Source organism: Eublepharis macularius, chromosome 5 (assembly GCF_028583425.1).
Source record: "Eublepharis macularius isolate TG4126 chromosome 5, MPM_Emac_v1.0, whole genome shotgun sequence".
In the NCBI taxonomy this organism is placed as follows: domain Eukaryota; kingdom Metazoa; phylum Chordata; class Lepidosauria; order Squamata; family Eublepharidae; genus Eublepharis; species Eublepharis macularius.
In genome coordinates, this window is record NC_072794.1 from 106,517,743 (window position 1) to 106,538,889 (window position 21,147).

Consider the following 21,147-nt stretch of genomic DNA (forward strand, 5'->3'; position numbering starts at 1 on the left):
GACTACTTTGGGGAGTGGAATTATGCCATACCAAGGTCCTTTCCCTCCCCAAATCCCACTTTCTCCAGGTTACTCCAGGTTTCACCCCCCAGATCTCCAGGAATTTCCCAACTTGGAGCTGGCAACCCTATGCTGAGGTTCCTCCTCAAACCCTGCCCTTTTCAGGCTCCACCCCTCCAAGTCTCCAGCAATTTCCCAGCTTGGAGCTAGCAACCCTAATTCCTATAAATATAATGTCATGGAGAAAGATGGATTTCTTTTTGTATTATGGAGATTTTTTTAATGGAGGCAAATTCAATCACCTGCTGGCTGAAGTAGTATGGTCCATTTAACCATGTCATCAGGGCCTAGTAGGAGGCAACAGCACCTCCCATTGGAGCTCCTTTGGGCCCTGCCAGTAGCTGAAAAATAGCCTGTAAAATTAGACATGAAAGCTGGCTTTGCTTCTAAATTGTGAAAACTGTTTTGTGGCCTGCTTATTCATCACTCTCTGAGAAATAACTGTGTTTGCCAGCAGCTTGGGATGGGATCCAAGAATGGAAGTGATTTTTTTGAAGTTTCTGTGCTTCTATTTCAAGAGCAATTAGAGATATCAAGGGCTTTGATCTCTCCCACCCGGGACCTTTCCTCCCACAAACAATTTCCAAAGCCCATCGAAATAGCAACCACCAAAGGTGCAAATGGCCTTGATTTTTGATTGAGGAGGAAGGACAGCCTCGCCTTCATTTATGAAGTAGGGCATCTTTATTACACAGCAGTCCATTAAGAAGGGTGTGAGTGAGAGTTGCAGGGCTCCTGCCTTTCTGCTTTGGTGTGCTGGGAGTTCTGGTGTTCTGAGTAATGGGAAGGAAGTGAGCGTGCTCCATTTCTAAGCTGAACACAGCATAATAACTGCTGGGGGGGAGGTTTCTCTGTATACTCTGATTTTATTATTGACTCTAGGTCTGTTGTTCTCAAACCTTTTGAAGTGTCACACTTCTAAACTTACTGTACTTTGAGGGACTACTCACCACTTGCTCCTTGTGAATTTCACCCTACCCCATAAAACAGGTGCATCTCTCATAATAACAACAACAACAACATTTGATTTATATACTGCCCTTCAGGATGACTTAACACCCACTCAGAGCAGTTTACAAAGTATGTTACTATTATCCCCACAACAAAACACCCTGTGAGGTGGGTGGAGCTGTGAGAGCTCCTAAAAGCTGTGACTGACCCAAGGTCACCCAGCTGACTTCAAGTGGGGGAGTGAGGAATCAAACCTGATTCTCTAGATTAGAGTCCCATTCTCTTAACCACTACATCAAACTGGCTCTCATCAGTTAAGGCTGACTTCTTAAAATACTTAATATTGTAAAATATATAGCATTACTGAACAACAGGTTGTATTTCATGACCAGTTCACACCTTACACAGAGCCAGTTTGGTGTAGTGGTTAAGAGTACGGGACTCTAATCTGGAGAGCGTGGTTTGATTCCCCACTCCTCCACTTGAAGCCAGCTGGGTGACCTTGGGCTAGTCACAACTCTCTGGAACTCTTTCAGCCCCATCCACCTCACAGGGTGTTTTGTTGTGGGGATAATAATGACATATTTTGTAAACTGCTCTGAGTGGACATGAAGTTGCCCTGAAGGGAGGTATATAAATTAAATGTTGTTGTTGTTATTACAGTAAAAAACCCAAGTTTGGCATGGAGCCTCCCTATCCCAGCTTACCCTGTTCCTCTCTTTCTGGTAAGCTTGCTAACCCCCAGGTGCAGCCTGGAGATCTCCTGGAATTAAAACTGCTCTCCAGACTATAGAGATCTTGGGGGAAATAGCAGTTTGGGACAAACCTTTCCCTCTCCAAACACTGCCCTTCCCAGACTCCACCTCCAAATCTCCAAGAATATCACAAGACAGAGTTGGCAACACTACCTCCTGGTCTTGTGGTCCATAAGCAAGAGAACTGCAGCCCACTTTTGGCTCTTGGGCCACAATTTGAGAATGATTGCTGTACACATTCCTGTAGTGTTTATTTTCAGTCCGCAGAGCACTGGAATATGGGAAGTTAACACCTCTGTGCATATGCAGCAGTGTGCCTTTCCCTCCCCACTGGTTTACTGTCTGCAGCTAACTCCAATAATCCAGTGGTAATTTTAACTCTTCCTAATTCCTTTATGACTTGATATGTATTTTGTGCTGGAAAAGATGTGTGTGTGTGTGTGTGTGAAATTCTCACTTTATGCTGGAACTTTTCTGTCCTGTACCTAAAAGCTACACATTCCATTTCATTAATATAGATTACTATTACTTTTATAAAATATATATGAGAAACTTTTCCTGGCTTCTGAAAGCTGTAAGAGAGCTGGCACTTAAGAAATCTGCCCTATTTTCTAGCATTTAGACACTGCAGGGCAGTTTGCATCCTCATACTTCTTTGAGCACTAAGATATATGAAAACTGAAGTATCTTTTAAGTACTATAGTGAAAGGTGGACTTCTATGCACTTTGTTCTTTTCCAGGATGCTCAGATATTATATATAAAACATAACACTGATAACAGCCAAGTCAGAGAGCTGCAGCTTTTAAGAATAAATAGGAAGTATTCTAAGAATGAATGATGACATAAATATGAGCCCATTCTGACTCCTTGGCCTCCTTTCCTTGCAGATTGTCTCTTCAGAGTATGTCCCATGAACCGCTACTCTGCCCAGAAGCAGTACTGGAAAGCCAAGCAAACTAAGCAGGACAAGGACAAGATAGCTGATGTGGTGCTGTTGCAGAAACTTCAGGTACAGCAAGCTCCAATGGCATATTAACCCAGGTTCACCCTGCCACCCCCGTCAAACAAATGGCAAGGCTTGAGGCAACTTTTATCTCCTTGCTGTAGCCCCTGCTGCACCATCTATCCTCAACAGTGTCCTCATTTGAGAAGGATAGTCACTCCAAAACAGTTACATTATCTTGTAAATACTCTCTATTACTGAAACATTGCAGATTCCTCTACAAACAGTGTCAGGTCTGCAACTAAAATTTAATATGTAAAGCAAATCAGTTGTCTAAACATTTGCATAATAAATGTGTGTAATAACTAAAGTAGTTGCATTGCCTTGTGTAATGGTGAGTTTTTTTAATAAATAGAAACAAGAGAGAGATCAAGAGAGTGGCAGTATTCAGTGAGATTGGGTTGAGGAAGGGCTTAGATCTTAAAAGGAAATTTCCAGTGTGCTGCCAGTGCTCATCTTTCTAGTCCCCATTCTTGGCCATGGGAATGGGCTGGACTTCAAGAAAGTAGAGCTAGAGTTGTCCACTTGATCCTTCTGGTTATCTTACTTTTAAAACTGCTATCAGTCCCTGTTCCCTGTCATATTTTTTAGAGACAGGTGTTTTCCACAGGAATCCACATTGCTCCTGTGCTTTTAATCGCAATACGATGCGCAGATATTTACCTGCTGATACTTTTCCTGGTATGACAGTAAGGGAAGGAAAAGATTAATTTGCTAAATATCTATGGGCTAAACCAGGAGTTCTATGTTCAGGGCTCCTAGCAATTTTTAAATTTCTAGGCACATGAAGGCCCAATTCAGACTGGGTCCCTGCACTGTTTTCTTGATCTGGAATGGCCCCAGGAAGCTGCTATTTTCACTGTTGAGCAAATAGCAGCTTCTGGGAACCATTGCAGGTTGGGAAATGACATGGGGAGGGGCTTTAAATCCTCTTTCCCTGTGGTCACAACCAGACTCTGGCCTTTATGTTCCTCAAAATTACATAGAGAAAAATTCCTGGGAGCTCTGAAGATTACATTCCAAGTGCACAGATGGTTTGACCATGTGAAATAAGCTACAGGCAAAGGCACAGGAGTAGGGTCAATAAGAAAGGGTGGTAACCTTGCACTTATTTGTCCCAGCTTCTACTTTCATGAGCATTGCCTATTCATTTCCAAGTCTATTACTGCATTTATAGTTTCAAGTAGGTATCTGTATTGTTCTGCAGTAGAACAACAGGATCTGAGTCCAGTGGCACCTTAGAGACCACCAAGATCTTCATGGCATAAGCTTTCGAGAATCAAAGCTCCCTTCTTCAGACACAAGTGGGAATAGAAATCTCTGAGCCTTTATATCCCAGCCAAAAGGTGGGAGGGGTGAAGCAAAGAAGGGAGTCAGGATATAAAAGTACAATGTTATAATGTAACTTGCTTAGAACAGAAATTAGCATCTGTGGTGAGATTAGAGTCCTGTATCTCTATTCAGTTTGGGGAGGGGGGGCAGGGTTTACATTGTTCTGAACTTGTGAATGAACTCAGGTTCAGTAGCCTCACATTTAATCTGCTCTTGAAGCTTCTTTGTTTGAGGACTGCCACATTTAGATCAGCAATGGAATGCACTGAAAGATTAAAATGTTATTCCACTGTTTTTTGAGTCCTGTGATTTTTAATGTCACATTTATGTCCACTTTTTTTTTTTTGCATAGGGACTGCCCTGCTTGTCCAATGTAGAGAGTGGAAGGGCATTGCTGACATTTGATAGCATATGTAACATTGGAAGATGAACAAGTGAATGAACCTGAGATTGTATGGCTGGTGTAATTAGGTCCAGTGATTGTGTTGTTGGCGTAAATGTGGGGACAGAGTTGGCAGTTGGTTTGTTACAGGCCCTGGTCCCAGAATCTGTGTTCATGTTGGAAAGTACATTATTGTGAATGAGAAGTTGTTTAAGGCTGGGGGGTATCTGTGGGCAAGAAAAGGTTTGCTTCCTAATGCTTGTGAGAGAAGAGCATCAATGTCCAGCATAGATTGCAAATCATTAATGATGTGTTGAACTAGTTTAAGCTGAAAGCTGTATATGACCACCAGTGGTGTTCTATTCTTGTTTCATTTTGGCCTATCCTGTAGCAGGTTATCCCTTGGTATCATTGTGGCTCAAACAGATCAACAAAGCCAGAATGAAATCTTAACACTTTGAAAATCTTGTTGGTCTCTAAGGTGTCACTGGACTCAAATCCTCCTGTTCTACTGCATCTATAAGAGCTAGAAACAACTCTTTTTTGTTAAATGAAAGCCAATATTCTCAGGATGCTAAATTCTGTATCCCTTGGCAATTTAAGCAAGTGTACAAGGTGTCCAGAGTCTGAGGCTCAGCCCCGGACTTACCAGGAAGAGGGGGTGGGGGACAACTACCCAGCCACCCCAACAGACACCCTGGGCCAGCACGGACCAACAATAAAAGGGGGGAAAGAGGCACCCCAGCCACAGGAGGGTGTAGCAGCTCCCAAGCCCCAGAGGGTCAGAAGGAGCAGGTGGAAGCCAGCTAGCCCCACTCTCCAGTGGGAGACTAAGAGCCCTGACAGAGAAAGTAAGGACAGCCAGGAGGGGACCAGGGCAGAGGGAAAAGACACAAGAGCCAGGGACAGCCAGCAATCAGATAGCAACCTTACCGGCAGGGTATCAGAAGTAGCACAGGGCCATGCTCCAACCTGCAAACAGGGAGGAAGGGAATAATAGGGACCAGCTGAGGCTGCTGGAAGGTCCAAACAGAGGAGGCTTGGCAGCCAGCCAAGAGAGCACAGCTGTAGTTGCCCAGGGGCCTGAAGCTAGAAGCAGAGGAGGCTTGGCAGCCAGTCAAGAGAGCACAGCTGTAGCTGCCCAAAGCAGCCGAACTAGCTACCCCAGGTGCAGCTGCTTGAGGCAGCCAAGGCCAATGCTGGAGGGCAAAAGAGGGGTGTGGCTGGCAGATGGGGCCTGGAATGAGGGAAAGGATATAAGGGAAGTCTACCCACAGGATGGGATGGGTTGTTGTGTAGGAGTGTGGTGGAGTGGAAGAGGGGGAGAGAGAGAATGAGAGAGCAGCAGAGAGGAGGTGGAGGAAAGAAGAGGAGGAGGAGGAGGACCGACAGCTGGATGGGGACAGCTGTCATGGAAGGCAGCCAGAACAATGTCAGGTTGAAGGGGCCTGCAAGTGGACTGAGAGGGTGTGAGGGTGAGGTATACTCCCCCTCCTTCCACAGAGCAAGATCCTGGATATTCCCTGAAGGTCCTTTAAAGCGGAAGTCAGGCAGGCCGGCATCCCACCGGGTGGCGCCTATGGCAGAACCTGACACAATGTGCTTGTGGGATGCATGTAGCCGTAGCTATCAAACAGGCTTGCACATTCATTTTCTGGGTATTTTCCCATTGTTGACAGTGTGGCCGAGTTGTTTTTCTGATTTACTGGATCCCAGTCAGGATCTTCCCTCTTTTATAATTAGATTAGACCAGTAATTTATATCCTCCACAACTGTGGTTAATCTACATGAAGTGAAATTAATAAATTAATGTTTAAAATACAACAGGAAGGGATTTTCTAAGTTAGGAGAAGGATGACATAATTGCACTCCTTGCTCCTCCATAATTTATTTGCTTTTTCAAAAATGCTAATACGTTTGGAGTGCCAGAAGCCATAACAGAGTCTCGTGCAAATAATTTAAGAAATTGTTAAATCTTGAGACTTGTCACCCACCAGGTTAGGCTGATGGTTGTATTGCAATTACAGGAAACCATTTCCTAAAATAGTAGCAGCCCAGAAATAAAGAGCGGAAATCCAGTCCCAAAACAATAGTTTGAAGGAATTTCAGGTTATTTCTGAAAGTCTTTGAACAAAGTGCTGCTGCTAGCCAGATCCAGTATGACTTCGGTTTAGTGCATGGCAACCCAACCTTGCCACTCCTGCCAGGCCCATAGTTTCATTGTGGTTAGGTTATCAGAAGCATCACATTTTCCCCATACCTCCAGATCCTCAGGTAAAGGCCTGATTTCTGAACCCCTCTGATTTGATGTTCTTATAGAGACCAAATCTAGGACCTTTTCTGTATTCACATTTTTGTTATTGAAATCCCAATCTGGCCAACTCATTGAAAAAATTAGGAAAAAGTTCTGGCTGGAAAAACTTTGGCTGTTTCCACATGCTCTCAAAGGGACGGTCCATTCACTGAACGCTGGCGGCTTTTCCTCAGGAATCCAGATGGCTCTGTTTGCAAAAGGGATACGGGCCGTTTGGCTTCTGTGTTTTTTTTGCTGTCCTTTTCTGGGAATGCACTTTCTGTGTTCCCAGAAAAGCACACCTTCAGATTAAGAGTAATCCAGCAGTGGAATTGGCTGCCTAGAGATGTGGTAGGTTCCCCCTCATTGTCAGTTTTCAAGGAGTGTCTGGATGAATTCTTGTCGGAGATGCTTTAGGCTGTTCCTGCATTGGGCAGGGGGTTGGACCAGATGGTCTACAGGGCCCCTTCCAATTCTATGATTCTATCAGTTTTTCATTTAGAAAGGCCTTTGGATAGTTGCAGGAGGTATGGGAGTGTTGCACAAAAAGTGCTCTTTCCCTTTGCCCCTTCCAATCTTCTGAGCAAAAGAGAGATGAGACAGACAAGGGCTGTTGTAACAGAGTATATTTGCAAATATAGGGTACCAGCTTACAAAATGAGCTTAGAATGTACCACAGAACAAAGGAGCACATGCTTCTTTTAAGGGCTTGTGACATCATTTTGGAGAAACGAAAGTCACATTCAGAATAAGGCACCTGATCACTTTTATACCTTTACATTGGACTATTGTCCACCGTTCAGTCTCGCGACAACATCATGTACCATCCTTTCTTGGTCTCCATAGCAGCATCTTCCTTCATTCCACAACTGGTTACTTTTCTACACACTCTCTTCTCCAAAAAGGGGGAAGGGGTGGAACTTATAATTCTCCCTTTGTTTCTAGCTTTGCCCTGTTCACATACTGGCAGGAAGGTCCAGTTATCTATCTTCAAGGATAGACATTCTTTCTTTCCATGTACAGCTAGGGAGAAGAAGGGGGGGTGGCTAAAGACAGAGACCAGTTACTTTAAAACATAAAGAATCCATCTTATGCTTCTTGCTAGCTTACTATTATTGCTATGATTAATCCATAGTCTTTACTAATATTTGCTAATCCCACAGGAGGATTGAGGCTGTTTTTCTTGATCATGTCTTAGTCGGGATGCCATTCCCTCAGTGAGGGTGGGGATTCTCAGCTCCCACCCTCTGACCCCTGCCTTTACTCACCTGGCTGGGAGGGGGGGAAAGGTGGGGGAACAGGCCTCCTGGGCACATTCCCAGGGCAACGCGATAATGTTACCTCCAGGAGTGACATTATCACACTTCCCCTGAGAGCACTCCCACATTTCTCAGCAGCCCAATTTGGCCCCCAAATTGGCCGAAATGGGCCCATTTGGAGCTCAAATTGGCCCGCTGAGAAGCATGTGTGCACAGATACCCAGGAAGCGACAAAAGGTAAGCACCGGGTTCTCTTCCCTCCCGCTGGGAGGTTAAGGGGATCTGGCATCCCTATGTCTTGGCCATGTCTGCATTTCTGTTGTCTGCAAACAGATAAAGTAATTTTATATTGTGGTGCATGTGTATGTGTTTTGAAATAAATGGTTAGCTTATTTGAGATTCCAGTGGCCTAGAAATACAGGTACAAGTTTTATAAGTCAATATTCATCCTCCCCTCTGAGCCCTAGATGGATTGCCGCTGTTGTTCTCCCACACACTGTGTTAATTGTGTGCTGTTTGAACTGCATTCCTGGCCTACCCTGCTGAAACTTGCCTGCTAATTTGCCTTTCCTTGTCTCCACGAAGCAACAAGGTTCTTTCTCCAGTTGCTGCTGAGGCAAGCCAGCTGTTGATTTAACAAAAGTGTTGCATCTTTAAAAGTGTTGCCCCAGGCAGCTGCTGAGTACTGACTTAGCAGCAAGGTCTGTCAGGATACTGTTTTGAAGTGAGTGGATGGCTAAGTGTAATACCCAAATTCTGTGTCAAGTAGCCAACATTCTTTATGAAAAAACTAAATTCTGTGTCTTGTAATCATTGTGAGAGCAGCTATAGCAGCAGTGGTAGTAGGAACACCTGGAAGACTGGACTCTGTGAAACATCTGCCATCAGGTTTTTTTTTTGTAAAATAGTTTTTTATTGGATGGGTCAATACAATCGGATTAAAACACATGTACAGTTCATTTTATTTCCCACAGATATATTCCCCACCCCTCCCCTCCCCCTTTTCCATATTGACTTCCAACAGCACTCCAACCCCCCATTATTATTATCACATTATTTCTATACTATAAGTTGTTCTTATCTCGTTATTGGTAAAGATCTTAACTAAATCTTATCTTACTTAATATCTTTAGAACCCTTCGAAAGACCATAATTGTCAATATGGGACAAACAATTTGTCTCACATTCTACATGACTTTAAGTACTTCTATAAACATAATATACATTCAACATAAGTCAATCAATTTAACCTATACTCTATATGTTACTCTTTACTTCCTTCTACCTATCTTATGTTCATTATATTTTAATTATATAATTTCTCCATTATACAATTATCTGCCGGCAATGATCAAACAATTTGACCCATACACTGCATATTTCTGAGTACTTCTATGAACACAATATACATTCGGCACAGGTTAAACAATTTAACTCATATTCTGTATATTACTATATATTTCTTTCCACCTTTCTTATATTCATTCTATTTTGATTATATAATTTCTCCATTAAACAGTTATCTGCCAGAAATAAAACTAATTAATTTCTATCCTTATAATTCTTTATAATTATTATAATAACACCTCTATTGCTTAATACTATATTTAATAGTCAGATAATATAATTGCTTAGAATTTCTCTTTTAACTTTCCTCCCCCCGGTAAAGTCACTTCCCTCTTCTTTTGTTGTATTTCAGTAATTTTCAAACTGCCACAGTTCTCCTCCCACCTCCCATTTTTTCACCAAATATTGTTTCAACTTCTCCCAATCCATATTGAACTGTCCTGGATCAAGGTCCCTCAGTTTCCTTGTCATTTTGTCCATTTCCGCCATATACAGCAATTTGTAAATCCAGGCCTCGATAGTTGGCACTTCTTGTACTTTCCACTTTTGCGCATACAAAAGTCTAGCCGCTGCTGTCATGTAAAATAACAATGTCCTGTGTTGTGCTGGAATGTCCTCCATTCCCAAGTTCAGTAGCAGGAGTTCTGGGTTCTTATTAACTTGAAATTGTAAAATCTCACTTATCACTCTTATTATTTCCCCCCAGTACTGCCTAGCTACCTCACAAGTCCACCACATGTGGTACAACGATCCTTCATGCTTTTTACATTTCCAGCATTTATTAGACATGTTCAAATTCCCTAACACAATTTTCTTTGGTGTCAAGTACCAATGATAAATCATTTTGTAGACATTCTCTTTAATATTAGTACATGTCGTGATCTTCAGTGTGTTTTTCCACAAGTATTCCCACGCCTCCATTGTTATTTCTTTATTAAAATTTATAGCCCACTTCACCATTTGCACTTTGACTATCTCATCTTCTGTGTACCATTTTAACAACACTTTATAAGTCTTAGAAATTTCCTTTTTATCCTCTTGTAGAATTACCTCCTCTAATTCCGAATTCTCCATTCTTACCCCTCCCTTCGCACAGTCCGAATTGTAGAGATCTCTAATCTGTCTATATTGAAACCAATCGTAACTTGGAGACAACTCATCTTGCGTCTTTATTCTTAGTTTAGAAAGTTCTATTCGTATTATCTCCTTGTACGTTAAGCGCTGTTGTTCATTATCGACAGTTCTCGGATCTATTACTTCGTAAGGAACCACCCAGGAGGGAATTCCTTCCTGTAGGTAATCTCTATACTTCTTCCAAATTGTGAAGAGGCTTCTCTGAATATAATGGTGTAAAAACATAGAGTCTGCTTTTACTTTGTCATACCACAGATATGCATGCCATCCAAATATTTTTTTATATCCCTCTAAGGCCAGTAGAGGGAAGTTGGAAGTCAACAAAAAGGGGGGGAAGGGAGGGGGTTAGAACCGGAATATTTAAAGGAAATGGATTGTAATGAGCATAATACTGATCGATTTCTAATCCAATAAAAATTTTTCAAAAAAAAAAAAAAGAAGACCATAATTGTCCCTTAACATCCCATCTCTTTTCCATATTTTTTTTAGTTTTTTCCAATCTTCCAAAAACATATTCGGATCTTGATCTTCCAAATTTCTTGTTAACTTGTCCATTTCAGCCATGTACAACAATTTCCTTGTCCATTCTTCAATTCCAGGTGTTTCTTCTTTCTTCCAGTATTGAGCATATAACATTCTTGCTGCTGTTATCATATAATATAACAATGTCTTATTTCTATTAACATCTTCTAAATGCAAAGATAATAACAACATTTCTGGATTTTTAACAACATTATACTGAAGTATCAAAGACATCTCAACACAAATTTTAGACCAAAAGTCTCTAGTCTTACGGCAAGTCCACCACATATGAAATAGAGAGCCTTCATGCTCCTTACATTTCCAACACTTATTAGATAGCTGTTTATTGGCTCTGGCTAATTTTTTCGGTGTAAAATACCATCTATATAGCATTTTATAGCCATTTTCTCTTATACTGGTACATGCTGATATTTTTAACGTATTTTTCCACAATTGTTCCCACACTTCCATTGTTATTTCATTATTACAATTTATTGCCCACTTTACCATCTGTACCTTGACTGTTTCATCTTCTGTGAACCACTTCAATAACAATTTATACATTTTTGAAATCGCTTTAGTATTATCTCCCAACAAGAGTTCTTCAAATTCTGAGTTTGTAATTCTAAAACCTGTTTTCCTTTGGTCTGAGTCAAATAGATCTTTTATCTGTCTGTATTGTAACCAACCATACTTAAAAGGCAACTCCTCATTTGGTTTGAGCTTCAGCTCTTTATCTGCTACTTCTGTTAAGTCCTTGAGGGTAAGCCATTCTTTCCTCTTATTCTCTAAATTTGGGTTGATCACCTCAGCTGGTATAATCCACAGTGGTTTCTTCTGGTCAATATATTTTTTGTACTTTAGCCAAGTCAACAATAAATTCCTTCTCAAATAGTGGTGCTGGAACATTGCATCCATTTTATACTTATCGTACCACATATATGCATGCCATCCAAAAAGCTTATTGTAGCCTTCCAAGGTTAACAAATTATGATTGGTTAAAGACACCCATTCTTTTAACCAGACTAGGCATATCGCTTCGTGGTAAAGATGAAGATCAGGTAACTGCATCCCACCTCTTTCCTTCGCATCACAAAGTACTTTCATCTTTACTCCGGGTTTCTTTCCTGCCCACACAAACTCCGATATTTTCTTCTGCCATTTTTCCAATTGCTTCTTGTCTTTAATGACTGGTATTGTTTGCATTAGGAACATAATTCTGGGCAGCACATTCATTTTAACTGTGGCGATCTGACCAAATCACGATAAATTTAATTTATTCCATTTTATCATGTCTCAATTTGTGACCAGAGCTTTTCATAATTATTCTTAAATAAACCAATGTTTTTAGCTGTCAGCTCTATTCCCAAATATTTAGTCTTGTGTACCACTTCACAGTTTGTAAGTTCCCACAATTCCTGTTGCTTCTTCTTGGTCATGTTCTTAGTTATTATTTTTGATTTCTTTTTATTTATAAAAAATCCTGCTGTCTCCAATTTCTTTAATTTTATCCAGCAATCTTGGGAAGGTTTGTATTGGGTCTTCTACTATAAACATCACATCATCTGCAAAAGCTCTTAACTTATAAGAAGATCCCTTTATTTTTATCCCTTTTATGTTGTCATCTTCTCTAATCTGCCTTAATAATATTTCTAAGACCGTAACAAAAAGCAATGGTGATAGTAGACATCCTTGTCTTGTACCTTTCCTTATTTCAAACTTTTCTGTCAGGTCGTCATTGACACAGATTATCACTCTTTGTTCTCTATATATTGTTCTCACTGCTTCTATAAATTCTTTACCTAAATCCATCTTTTCCATTGATGCGAACATAAAGTCCCAGTTCAAATTGTCAAAGGCCTTCTCTGCATCTGCAAAGGAAAAGCCAACTTCTTTATCTGGTCGTTTGTCAAAATATTCAATAGCATTTATAACCACTCTCAAGTTGTCTTTTAATTGTCTGTTTGGTAGGAATCCAGCCTGATCCTCTCCTATAAAATCCATTAGCCATATCTTTAGCCTGTCTGCTAATATTCTTGCCATTATTTTATAGTCATTGTTTATCAGTGAAATTGGTCTGTAGTTTTTCACATCTGACAAGTCTTGTGATTCTTTCGGGATCAAAGCAATGCTCGCTTCATTCCATGAGTTTGGAAGTCCTTTTCCTTGAAGTATATCATTCATTATATTTTTTAATATCGGTACAAGGTCCTCCTTCATTACTTTATAAAATTTAGCTGTGATCCCGTCCGGTCCTGGTGCTTTTCCAATCTTTGTTACTTCTATTGCTTGTATAATTTCTTCCTCTGTTATTGGAGCATTTAGTCTCTGCTTCATCTTTTCTGATATATTTGGTAAATCTGTTTTTTTGCATGTATTGATCTATTTCTTGCAAGTCTACTGCCTTCCTTTGGAATAGTTTCGCATAATATTTGTAAAAGGCACGTTTGATTATTTGTTGATCTTTCGATTCTTTTCCTTCTTCTATTATTTTATTAATAATTTTCTTTTCCTTTTTCTTCTTCAGTTGCCAGGCTAGGTACTTTCCTGGTTTGTTTGCTCCTTCAAATGACTTCTGCTTTAACACCTTTAATTTCCATTCTAATTCCTTGTTACTGATGGCTCTTATTTGTTCCTGCAGTATTTTGATCTCTTGTCTTATTGATTTTTCCCCGGGTTTTTTCTTTAGTTCCTGTTCTTTTTTATACAATTTCTGCTGTATTTCACGCCATTTCTCTTGCTTTCTTTTCTTGTCCTTGTTATTTAATGAAATTAAATTTCCTCTTATTACTGCCTTATATGTATCCCATACTATCTTGATTGAAACTTCATTGTTATTATTTATTCAAAAAAATTGCTTTGTCTCCTCTCTCAAATAGTTCAAATTTTCTTGATTTTGTAATATTTTGCAGCAGTTCTTTATGATTCTCCGTGACTTTTTTTTCTAATCCTTCAATCGCTGCATTTACTGAGGCTTGCCATTCTTTATCTGCTTTTTTTCTGGCCATCGTGGGACTCAGCTTCGTGCCTCCCCACGTATCGGCTCTTTTCCTTAAATCCGTTTTGACTTCTTTTGTTCTTCTCTTCTTTCAATATATTTAAATGTTTCTTATTTGGCAATTAAAAATAGTTTCTCTTACTTCCAAAATGTTGGGCGTTTTTTCTCTATGGTTTCTCTACCACTTCTCTATGGTTACTGGCTTCGCTTCATACCTCACTTAAAATGGCGTGCTTCCTGTTCCTGTAATCCTTGTAGCCTCTCCAGTGTTTCCTTTGTTTTGCTTCCGGGTCCTCCTTCTTCCAGTCGGTCTTCTTGCTTCCTGCCCTCTGCTGTCCTCTCTAGGCGTCAAGTTGTCTCCTCGCCTGTTTACTTCCCATCTCGCGATGTTTCCCCTAGTCCACACCTCCTCTCTCATACTGGCTATCTCTCTTCTAACCGCAAGTATGTATAAATAATATTTCTTTTCACTTTTTTAGTCCTTAAAACTTCACCAGTGCCCAAAATTTTTACTCAACAATTGTTCCTTGTCGTTTATTCTATTAAATTCTGTCCTTTTGAAATTTTTATCTTGGTCTTTTCACTGCCGTTTTAATTTGCAAAGTTCGATAATGATCTTTACCTTGCGATGATTCTGTGGGTTGTCTGTGCTGTTTCCTTTGCTTATAGTTGGTTAAAGCTGTTACTGAAGCTTGGTTTCTGACGATCTTAAGCCAATTAAATGACTACTGAGGTACTGCAGAGATAGTAGCTTGCCCTTCTTTGAGGGGACCTCAAGGTGGTGGGAAGAATCCTTGATTCAGACCCCCCCCCTCACCAACATCACACTCTCTCGGGGTTGCATAGCGTTCAAGCCCAACTTCTCCCTGAAGTTGGGTCGGCAGCAGGCATTCAAGCGCCTCACTTTCCAAAAAAAAAACAGTGCCTCGGATAGCCCAGATCTCTAGACTCCTTCAGATCGCCATTAATCCCAAACCGGAAGTCGAAACATCTGCCATCAGTTTGGTGTAGTGGTTAAGAGTGCGGGACTCTAATCTGCAGAGCCGGGTTTGATTCCCCACTCCTCCACTTGAAGCCAGCTGGGAGACCTTGGGTCAGTTACAGCTCTTCCAGAGCTCTCTCAGCCCCACCCACCTCACAGGGTGTTTGTTATGGGGATAATAATAGCATACTTTGTAAACCACTCTGAGTGGGCATTAAGTTGTCCTGAAGGGTGGTATATAAATCGAATGTTATTATTATTATTATTATCAATCTATGGCTAATATTTTCTAATATTGCCAGGAATCATGACAGCTGAATATCCCCCTGGGTGAGGAAGCCCCACCCCCACTGAGGCAGAAACCATTAAGCTGCAAAGCAATAATCCTAGCGGTCTACTAGGTGGTATAGCTATTCCCCCCCTATTCTCCCCATAGGTCCTACTGCAAACCCAGTGAGGTAACAACATCAAAACAAGTCTGGGGAGGGAGGACATCCATTAATGTAGTCTGCTTAGAGCAGCTGCAGCAACAGCAGTGGCAGAATACCTCGAGAACTGAGGAGAGGATGCAGAAGAGCACTTGCTCCCACTTGAGGTCATTTGGCTGTTACTACTGTTGAGAGGGAGCAGAGGCAGGAGCTGCTGCACTTGGACAACAGCTTGGGTTCATTTGTCGTCGTTGACAAGACTTAATGTCCCAGAGACAAATTGTTTAAAGATGAATCACAGCCTTCCTGGCCACAGAAGTTTTCTTAGACTAGCAAGCTAACAATGTTCAGTGCTTTAAACTTCAGTGTTTAAATACACTTAAAAGGTTTCCATCATCAAAGGAATATTATCTGCCTAACAGCTGATTTTATTATTGCTTTGAGAACCATTACAACAACTGAAAATGGGTACACAAATAAAAATAAACACACAATCTTGCCATATAAATTTTGCATGAGTTTTTGTGTATTTGCATCTTCCTCTGTTTTTGGTACACTGACCAAGCACAGCAACCTCAGAGGTTATTTGCTTATTTTTCTGGCTGTTTCCATTGCCTCTGATATTTCTAAACTCAAGGCCTGTGCCAAACCACACATGTACTATATTATTATCCCTACAATGCAGTCGGGGCTGACCCCTACTGAGCTCATGATGGTAGTGGGATTCGAACCAGCAGAGTGCTTATTCACAACCTAACCACTTAAGTACTTTGCTATAGCAGCTCCCTTTGCTGCCAGACTGGAAGCCAAATCCAATGTTAATCCATTGTTTTGGAGATTAGGATTTAATTAAATAAAAGTGGCAGTAGCATTTTTAAGAGCTTTGCATTGCCAGTGAAGCATCCTTAAAGCAGTAGCCTCTGCCAAGGTGGATTTGTGGTTGTAGCACCACCTACTTGGAAGACTGTTTTATGCTATAGCATTGTAGCTGCTGACTCGCAGCTGTAGAGGTTCCTCTCCACCACAAGACTTTCTCACCAGCCCTTTTCTTTCCACAAGGGCAGGGACTGAAATCCTTCACCACTTCTTCAGTTACTAAATACTGCTGTGCCCAGCATTTTCATTAGAGTTAAATCATCGTTATGCTTGTTTGACTTGAGAAGGATAAAAGCTAAACAATCTGATGTGAAGATAGCCTGATAACTTTTCCTATGCGGATTCTGTTTTGATTATTCAGTTATATGAGAAATGAAACCAATTCTAATATACAATCCACTATGACTGAAGTCTGGATAGGCAGTTCGTATGAGCCTTTATTTATTTTGTTAGTTAATTAATTAGTTAATTGTGTAATTCTGTGACACCTCTCCAGAGGGCTTTCAAGTAAAAACAATACCATAAAATCCTAAATCATAAAATCATAAACTATCAGTATAAAAACCCAAGCAAGCCATTAAAACAAGTTCAAGACAGCAGAAAGCAACAAGCACCCTAAAAATATCCATAAAGCAGATCTCAGACCAGAAGCAGACCAGAAAACTGCTAAAAATATTTTTAAAACCCTTAGTTAAAAGGCTGGGTAAAAAGAAATGTTTTGGTCTGCTGATTAAAACATAATATAGCAGGCGCCAGGTGAGCTGCAGTGGGGAGGACATTCCAAAGGCAAAGTGCCATCACTGAAAATACCCTGCCTCTAGTTGCTACCTGCCTGCCTCACTTTGGAAGGATAAATCTTTTAAACTTTTTGAGGTGAATAATGTCACCAACTGTTTGGGTGTTTGAACATAGTGTGTGCTTCTCCACCCCTCTGCTGAATTTGAAACTTGCCATCGACTGGCAATTTGTGGCCGACTGAGTGCTCCATGTCGGTCCTGGTTTCATCCGGGGTAGGAGAATCTGGCCAGTTCCATGTCTCCCAAAGCAAAGCACTGCTCAGAGCTTTGAGCAGCATTTTGCTAAGGAGTCCTGCTCATTGGGAAGATTAGTGGATGGTGCCTCCCAGAGGCTCTGAACCAATTTTTATTCTAAACATAGTCGAAGATATAAGGAAGAAGGATAACATAGGAAGAATGCAGAAAGAAAAATGAGTTTCTATAACACTAACTTCTTTAACTCATCACTTATACCTCTTCCATAGTGGGGTAGTCTTCTGTGGATGTTCCAGTGAATAGGCTGAAAACCCCCATGTTTCCCAACCCTTATTTTATGGGTTTGGGGGGAAAGAAAGGGGATTGACTCTGTAAAATTAGAAAGTGGGTGTTTAAGCAAATGTTCCTACCAGGAAACAAAGACCAATCAAAAGCTTTCCCCAAGGTCATGTGAGTTTGGCACACTGTATTTTGAGGCAGTGTGCAAAAATGTATGTCACTGCAGAGTGAGATGCAATAAGGGATCTAGGCAGTAGAGAGCTTGGTGTACTGGTTAGAGTGTTGGACCAAGATCTGGGAATACTAGGTTCACATCCCGGCTCTACCACGGTACCTGGCTGGGTGACTTTGGCCCAGTCGTGCATTCTCAGCCTAACATACCTCACAGGGTTGTTGTAGGAATAAGATAGAGGAGAGGAGAATTAAGTGAGCCATTTTGGGTCCCTAGTGGAGCGAAAGGGAGAGTAAAAATAAAATAAGTAAATAAATAATTGCAACTGGAGAAGCCATTAGTTAGTGATTATTTGTTTTAGCTAAGGCATGCAGTAAGAGCCCTTGACACAGATAGGTATTGCCTACCTTTTCTTTAATGAAGTCTATTTCTGAGTAATGAAAAATATCCCCAGCTATTGCGTCCTGCCTCCCCAGCATGTTACCAAGTCTTGTTCCGTCTTAGAACAGAATGTGAACTAGGAAGAACAGCTAAGCAGCATGCAGAAAACTCCTATGAAATATACATTCAACAGTAACAACAAAAAGCCTAGAGCAGATTGTTTTTGCATGCTTTTCCATAGTGTTCTAGGTGCTGCATGAGCTGCTCTGCAACAGCTGGAAGCTACTTGTTGGGAGACTCTTGCCATAGAGCATGAATATTAAGTCACGGATCACTTACCTGACAGGATGCAAGGAGTGAAATGAACATTTCCTTTAGTCCCCACAAAATGGACTTTCTTATAGCTAAACTAGAGAAGAAAGGTGCTTATTTACTTAATTTTATACCTCCCCTTTCTTCTCTTCTTGTCATGGTACCAAAATTATGGAATTCCACCCCCAGGGAGATTTGTCTAACACCATTAATCATTGTTTTTCACAAGAAGATAGAAACTTTTCTGTTTTGTCTGGCATGCCCTGATTCTCCTTCTTGTTTTTTTTTTAATCGCTGATGTTTTTATATGTATGGTTTTAAAAAGTTGATTTTAAGGGCTTTTAAATTGTTTACTGCCTTGAGGATCCATTCCTAACTTTTAGCAGAATAGTCTTCCAGATTAGTTGGTGGCAGTGGACTATTTTGTTCCGGCAGCATTAAAGCTGTATAAGGCCAAATCTTTAGCGCAGATGCTATATGGAACATTTTTAGGTCCTCCCTCCTCTTGTTTCAATCCGCAAGAAAGCGAACAGTCCAAATTTTTGAGAGCTGTGCTACAAGTTCCCAAGGGTGTGTCAAACGCCTGGATTCGGCTGGAGTCTGGAAACCTGAGGTTGAACCTGAGGTCCACTATTAGACAGAATTCCCAGTCATATAACTACAAATAAAGCAAAGCTCTGCTGGCTCTTAGCCGATAAAAACCACATGATCACTTGGCAAGTAGCCAGATTCTGTACATTAATTTTTAAACAGCGTGAAATGTATTTTAAAAGTTCTTAAATAACCGATGATTTTTCTTTTTATTGATAAGTAGTTTGGTAACATATTTTTTGTATATTGGTCTTGACTCTTGGTACTGTAATAAAAATGATGATGTATACAGTTAATGCAAATCAAGAATTCTAGTTGTGTGTGTTCTCTTGGTTGTTCTGTAATGGGGGACGTGGCTTATGTGTATATATTTGACTTCTGTCGGGGCTGTTCCTCAGTCTGGTCTGTCTCTTCCTGCTCAATAAACATGTTGCTCTGAGCTGAAATCCTGACTAGCTGAAATCACTATGAGCAGAAATCACAATTAACAGTATTCACTTGTCAATTAAAAAAAATTGGAAAAGCCACATTGGTAGGGGGTGGAGGAGGGAGGAAACAGCTGCTACTGGGAGACTCAAGCAGGGAAACCTGCCATGTGGAGAACTGTGCTGTATCGGCAGCCACTAGCCACAGGGAAACGCACACCACTGTCCCCATATGGAAAATACTGGGTTTTAGTTAAGGCACGTTAACTAAACAAACTGCACGCAGAAAGCTCACATCCAGGTTAGAGAACCAATAACTGTTTATTTATTAAAAGAAATATATTTACATACGTTTAGTGGAGAGAAAGAACTAGTAACTGATCTAACTAGCTAGAATGGCTTTAGATTGAAAGTAGGCCTTCTCTCTCAGGAGGAGACACCATGCTGCCTCTCCTGGTTTATGCAGGGAAGAAGAGAGAGAGGAGGGGGAGAGAAGGGAAGGAAGTTCCCCTGGTAGGAAGGAGACTGATAGCAGCCTATCTATCTAACTGACTCTATGATTGTTGCCTTCCTTCCTTCCCTGCTGGCAGTCCTAAAGGCCTGAGCAAGAGACATCTCCAGTCCCTTCTTATAACAGAAAACACATAGGATTTGTGGTTGCCTGAATACTCCTGACATGAAAGGAGAGCTATTGCCCTTCCCAAATTGCAACGGGTTGTACCTTGAAAATAATGAAGGCATTTGTGTATGTAAACACACACACGCAGAGAGAGTGAGAGAGAGAGTGAGAGTTAGGTTCATTTGTTTTGCCGTTGATCGTAACAAAAGTCTTTTCAATATGGATCAAGCTGTTTACATAGTTTAAAATATACAGTCTTCCAGCATTAACAATCCAATATACAATATTTATTATGTGAATAAAACCATATACTGAGTCACATTGGTCCATCTAGCTCAATATTGTCTATTTTGATGGGCAGCAACTGTCTAAAGGGCATGGACATTTTTCAACATCTGCTACTGGAGATACTTGGGGATGTCAGGAATTGAGATTGGGCCCATCTACTTGTGTTGTATTATTGAGCCACTGCTCCTCCCCTACTTTTGGTCTCTGAAGAAAGGCTTTTAATTTTTTTTCATTTAAATATTTTATTGGGGGACCTCTGGGTACTGAACCACAATTGCAGATGGAGTTACCTGACTTGCACTGCTCTCAAATGTAGATGGACAATCAAGGCTGACGGGGGTGTACATGAAAAGAGATTTAAATCCAGATTTTTTAAAACCAAATAACCAGAAATTTTCCATACACAATAAATTCTGTCGCATTGCATTGATTTGTATAGTTGATATATTTTGTAGCTTTTTTGTAAAATTCAAAATATTGTGGGAAAAGTCTCAGATGGTGAAGGGGCTACAAAGGAAGAAGAATGGAACTAACAGGAAATAAGAGCAGGGATTGTATAAGGAACAGAGTATCTGACCGTCAGCATAATACTTGCTTTCTGTTGTCTTCTGAGGCTTCAGCGTTTACGAACCATGGATTTTCTCTGTAACTATGAGAACTAGAAAATAGGGTTTGTTTTGATAGCATTATTCTTCTTAGGACCTCTTCGCATGGGCAATTTTTGCCGCTTTTGGCACCAAACCTCTTTGAGTTTTCTTCTGAATT

At 40.7% G+C, this 21,147-nt stretch overlaps 1 protein-coding gene across 1 annotated transcript in view; it reads left to right on the forward strand.

The window, feature by feature from the left end:
* The window catches only part of ITPR3 (inositol 1,4,5-trisphosphate receptor type 3), a 142,606-nt gene that overhangs the window by 49,605 nt on the left and 71,854 nt on the right, over positions 1-21,147 (forward strand). The window contains exon 3 of the mRNA XM_054980929.1: positions 2,655-2,776. Coding sequence (XP_054836904.1) covers positions 2,655-2,776 — 122 coding nt within the window. The remainder of the gene's footprint in view (positions 1-2,654; positions 2,777-21,147) is intronic.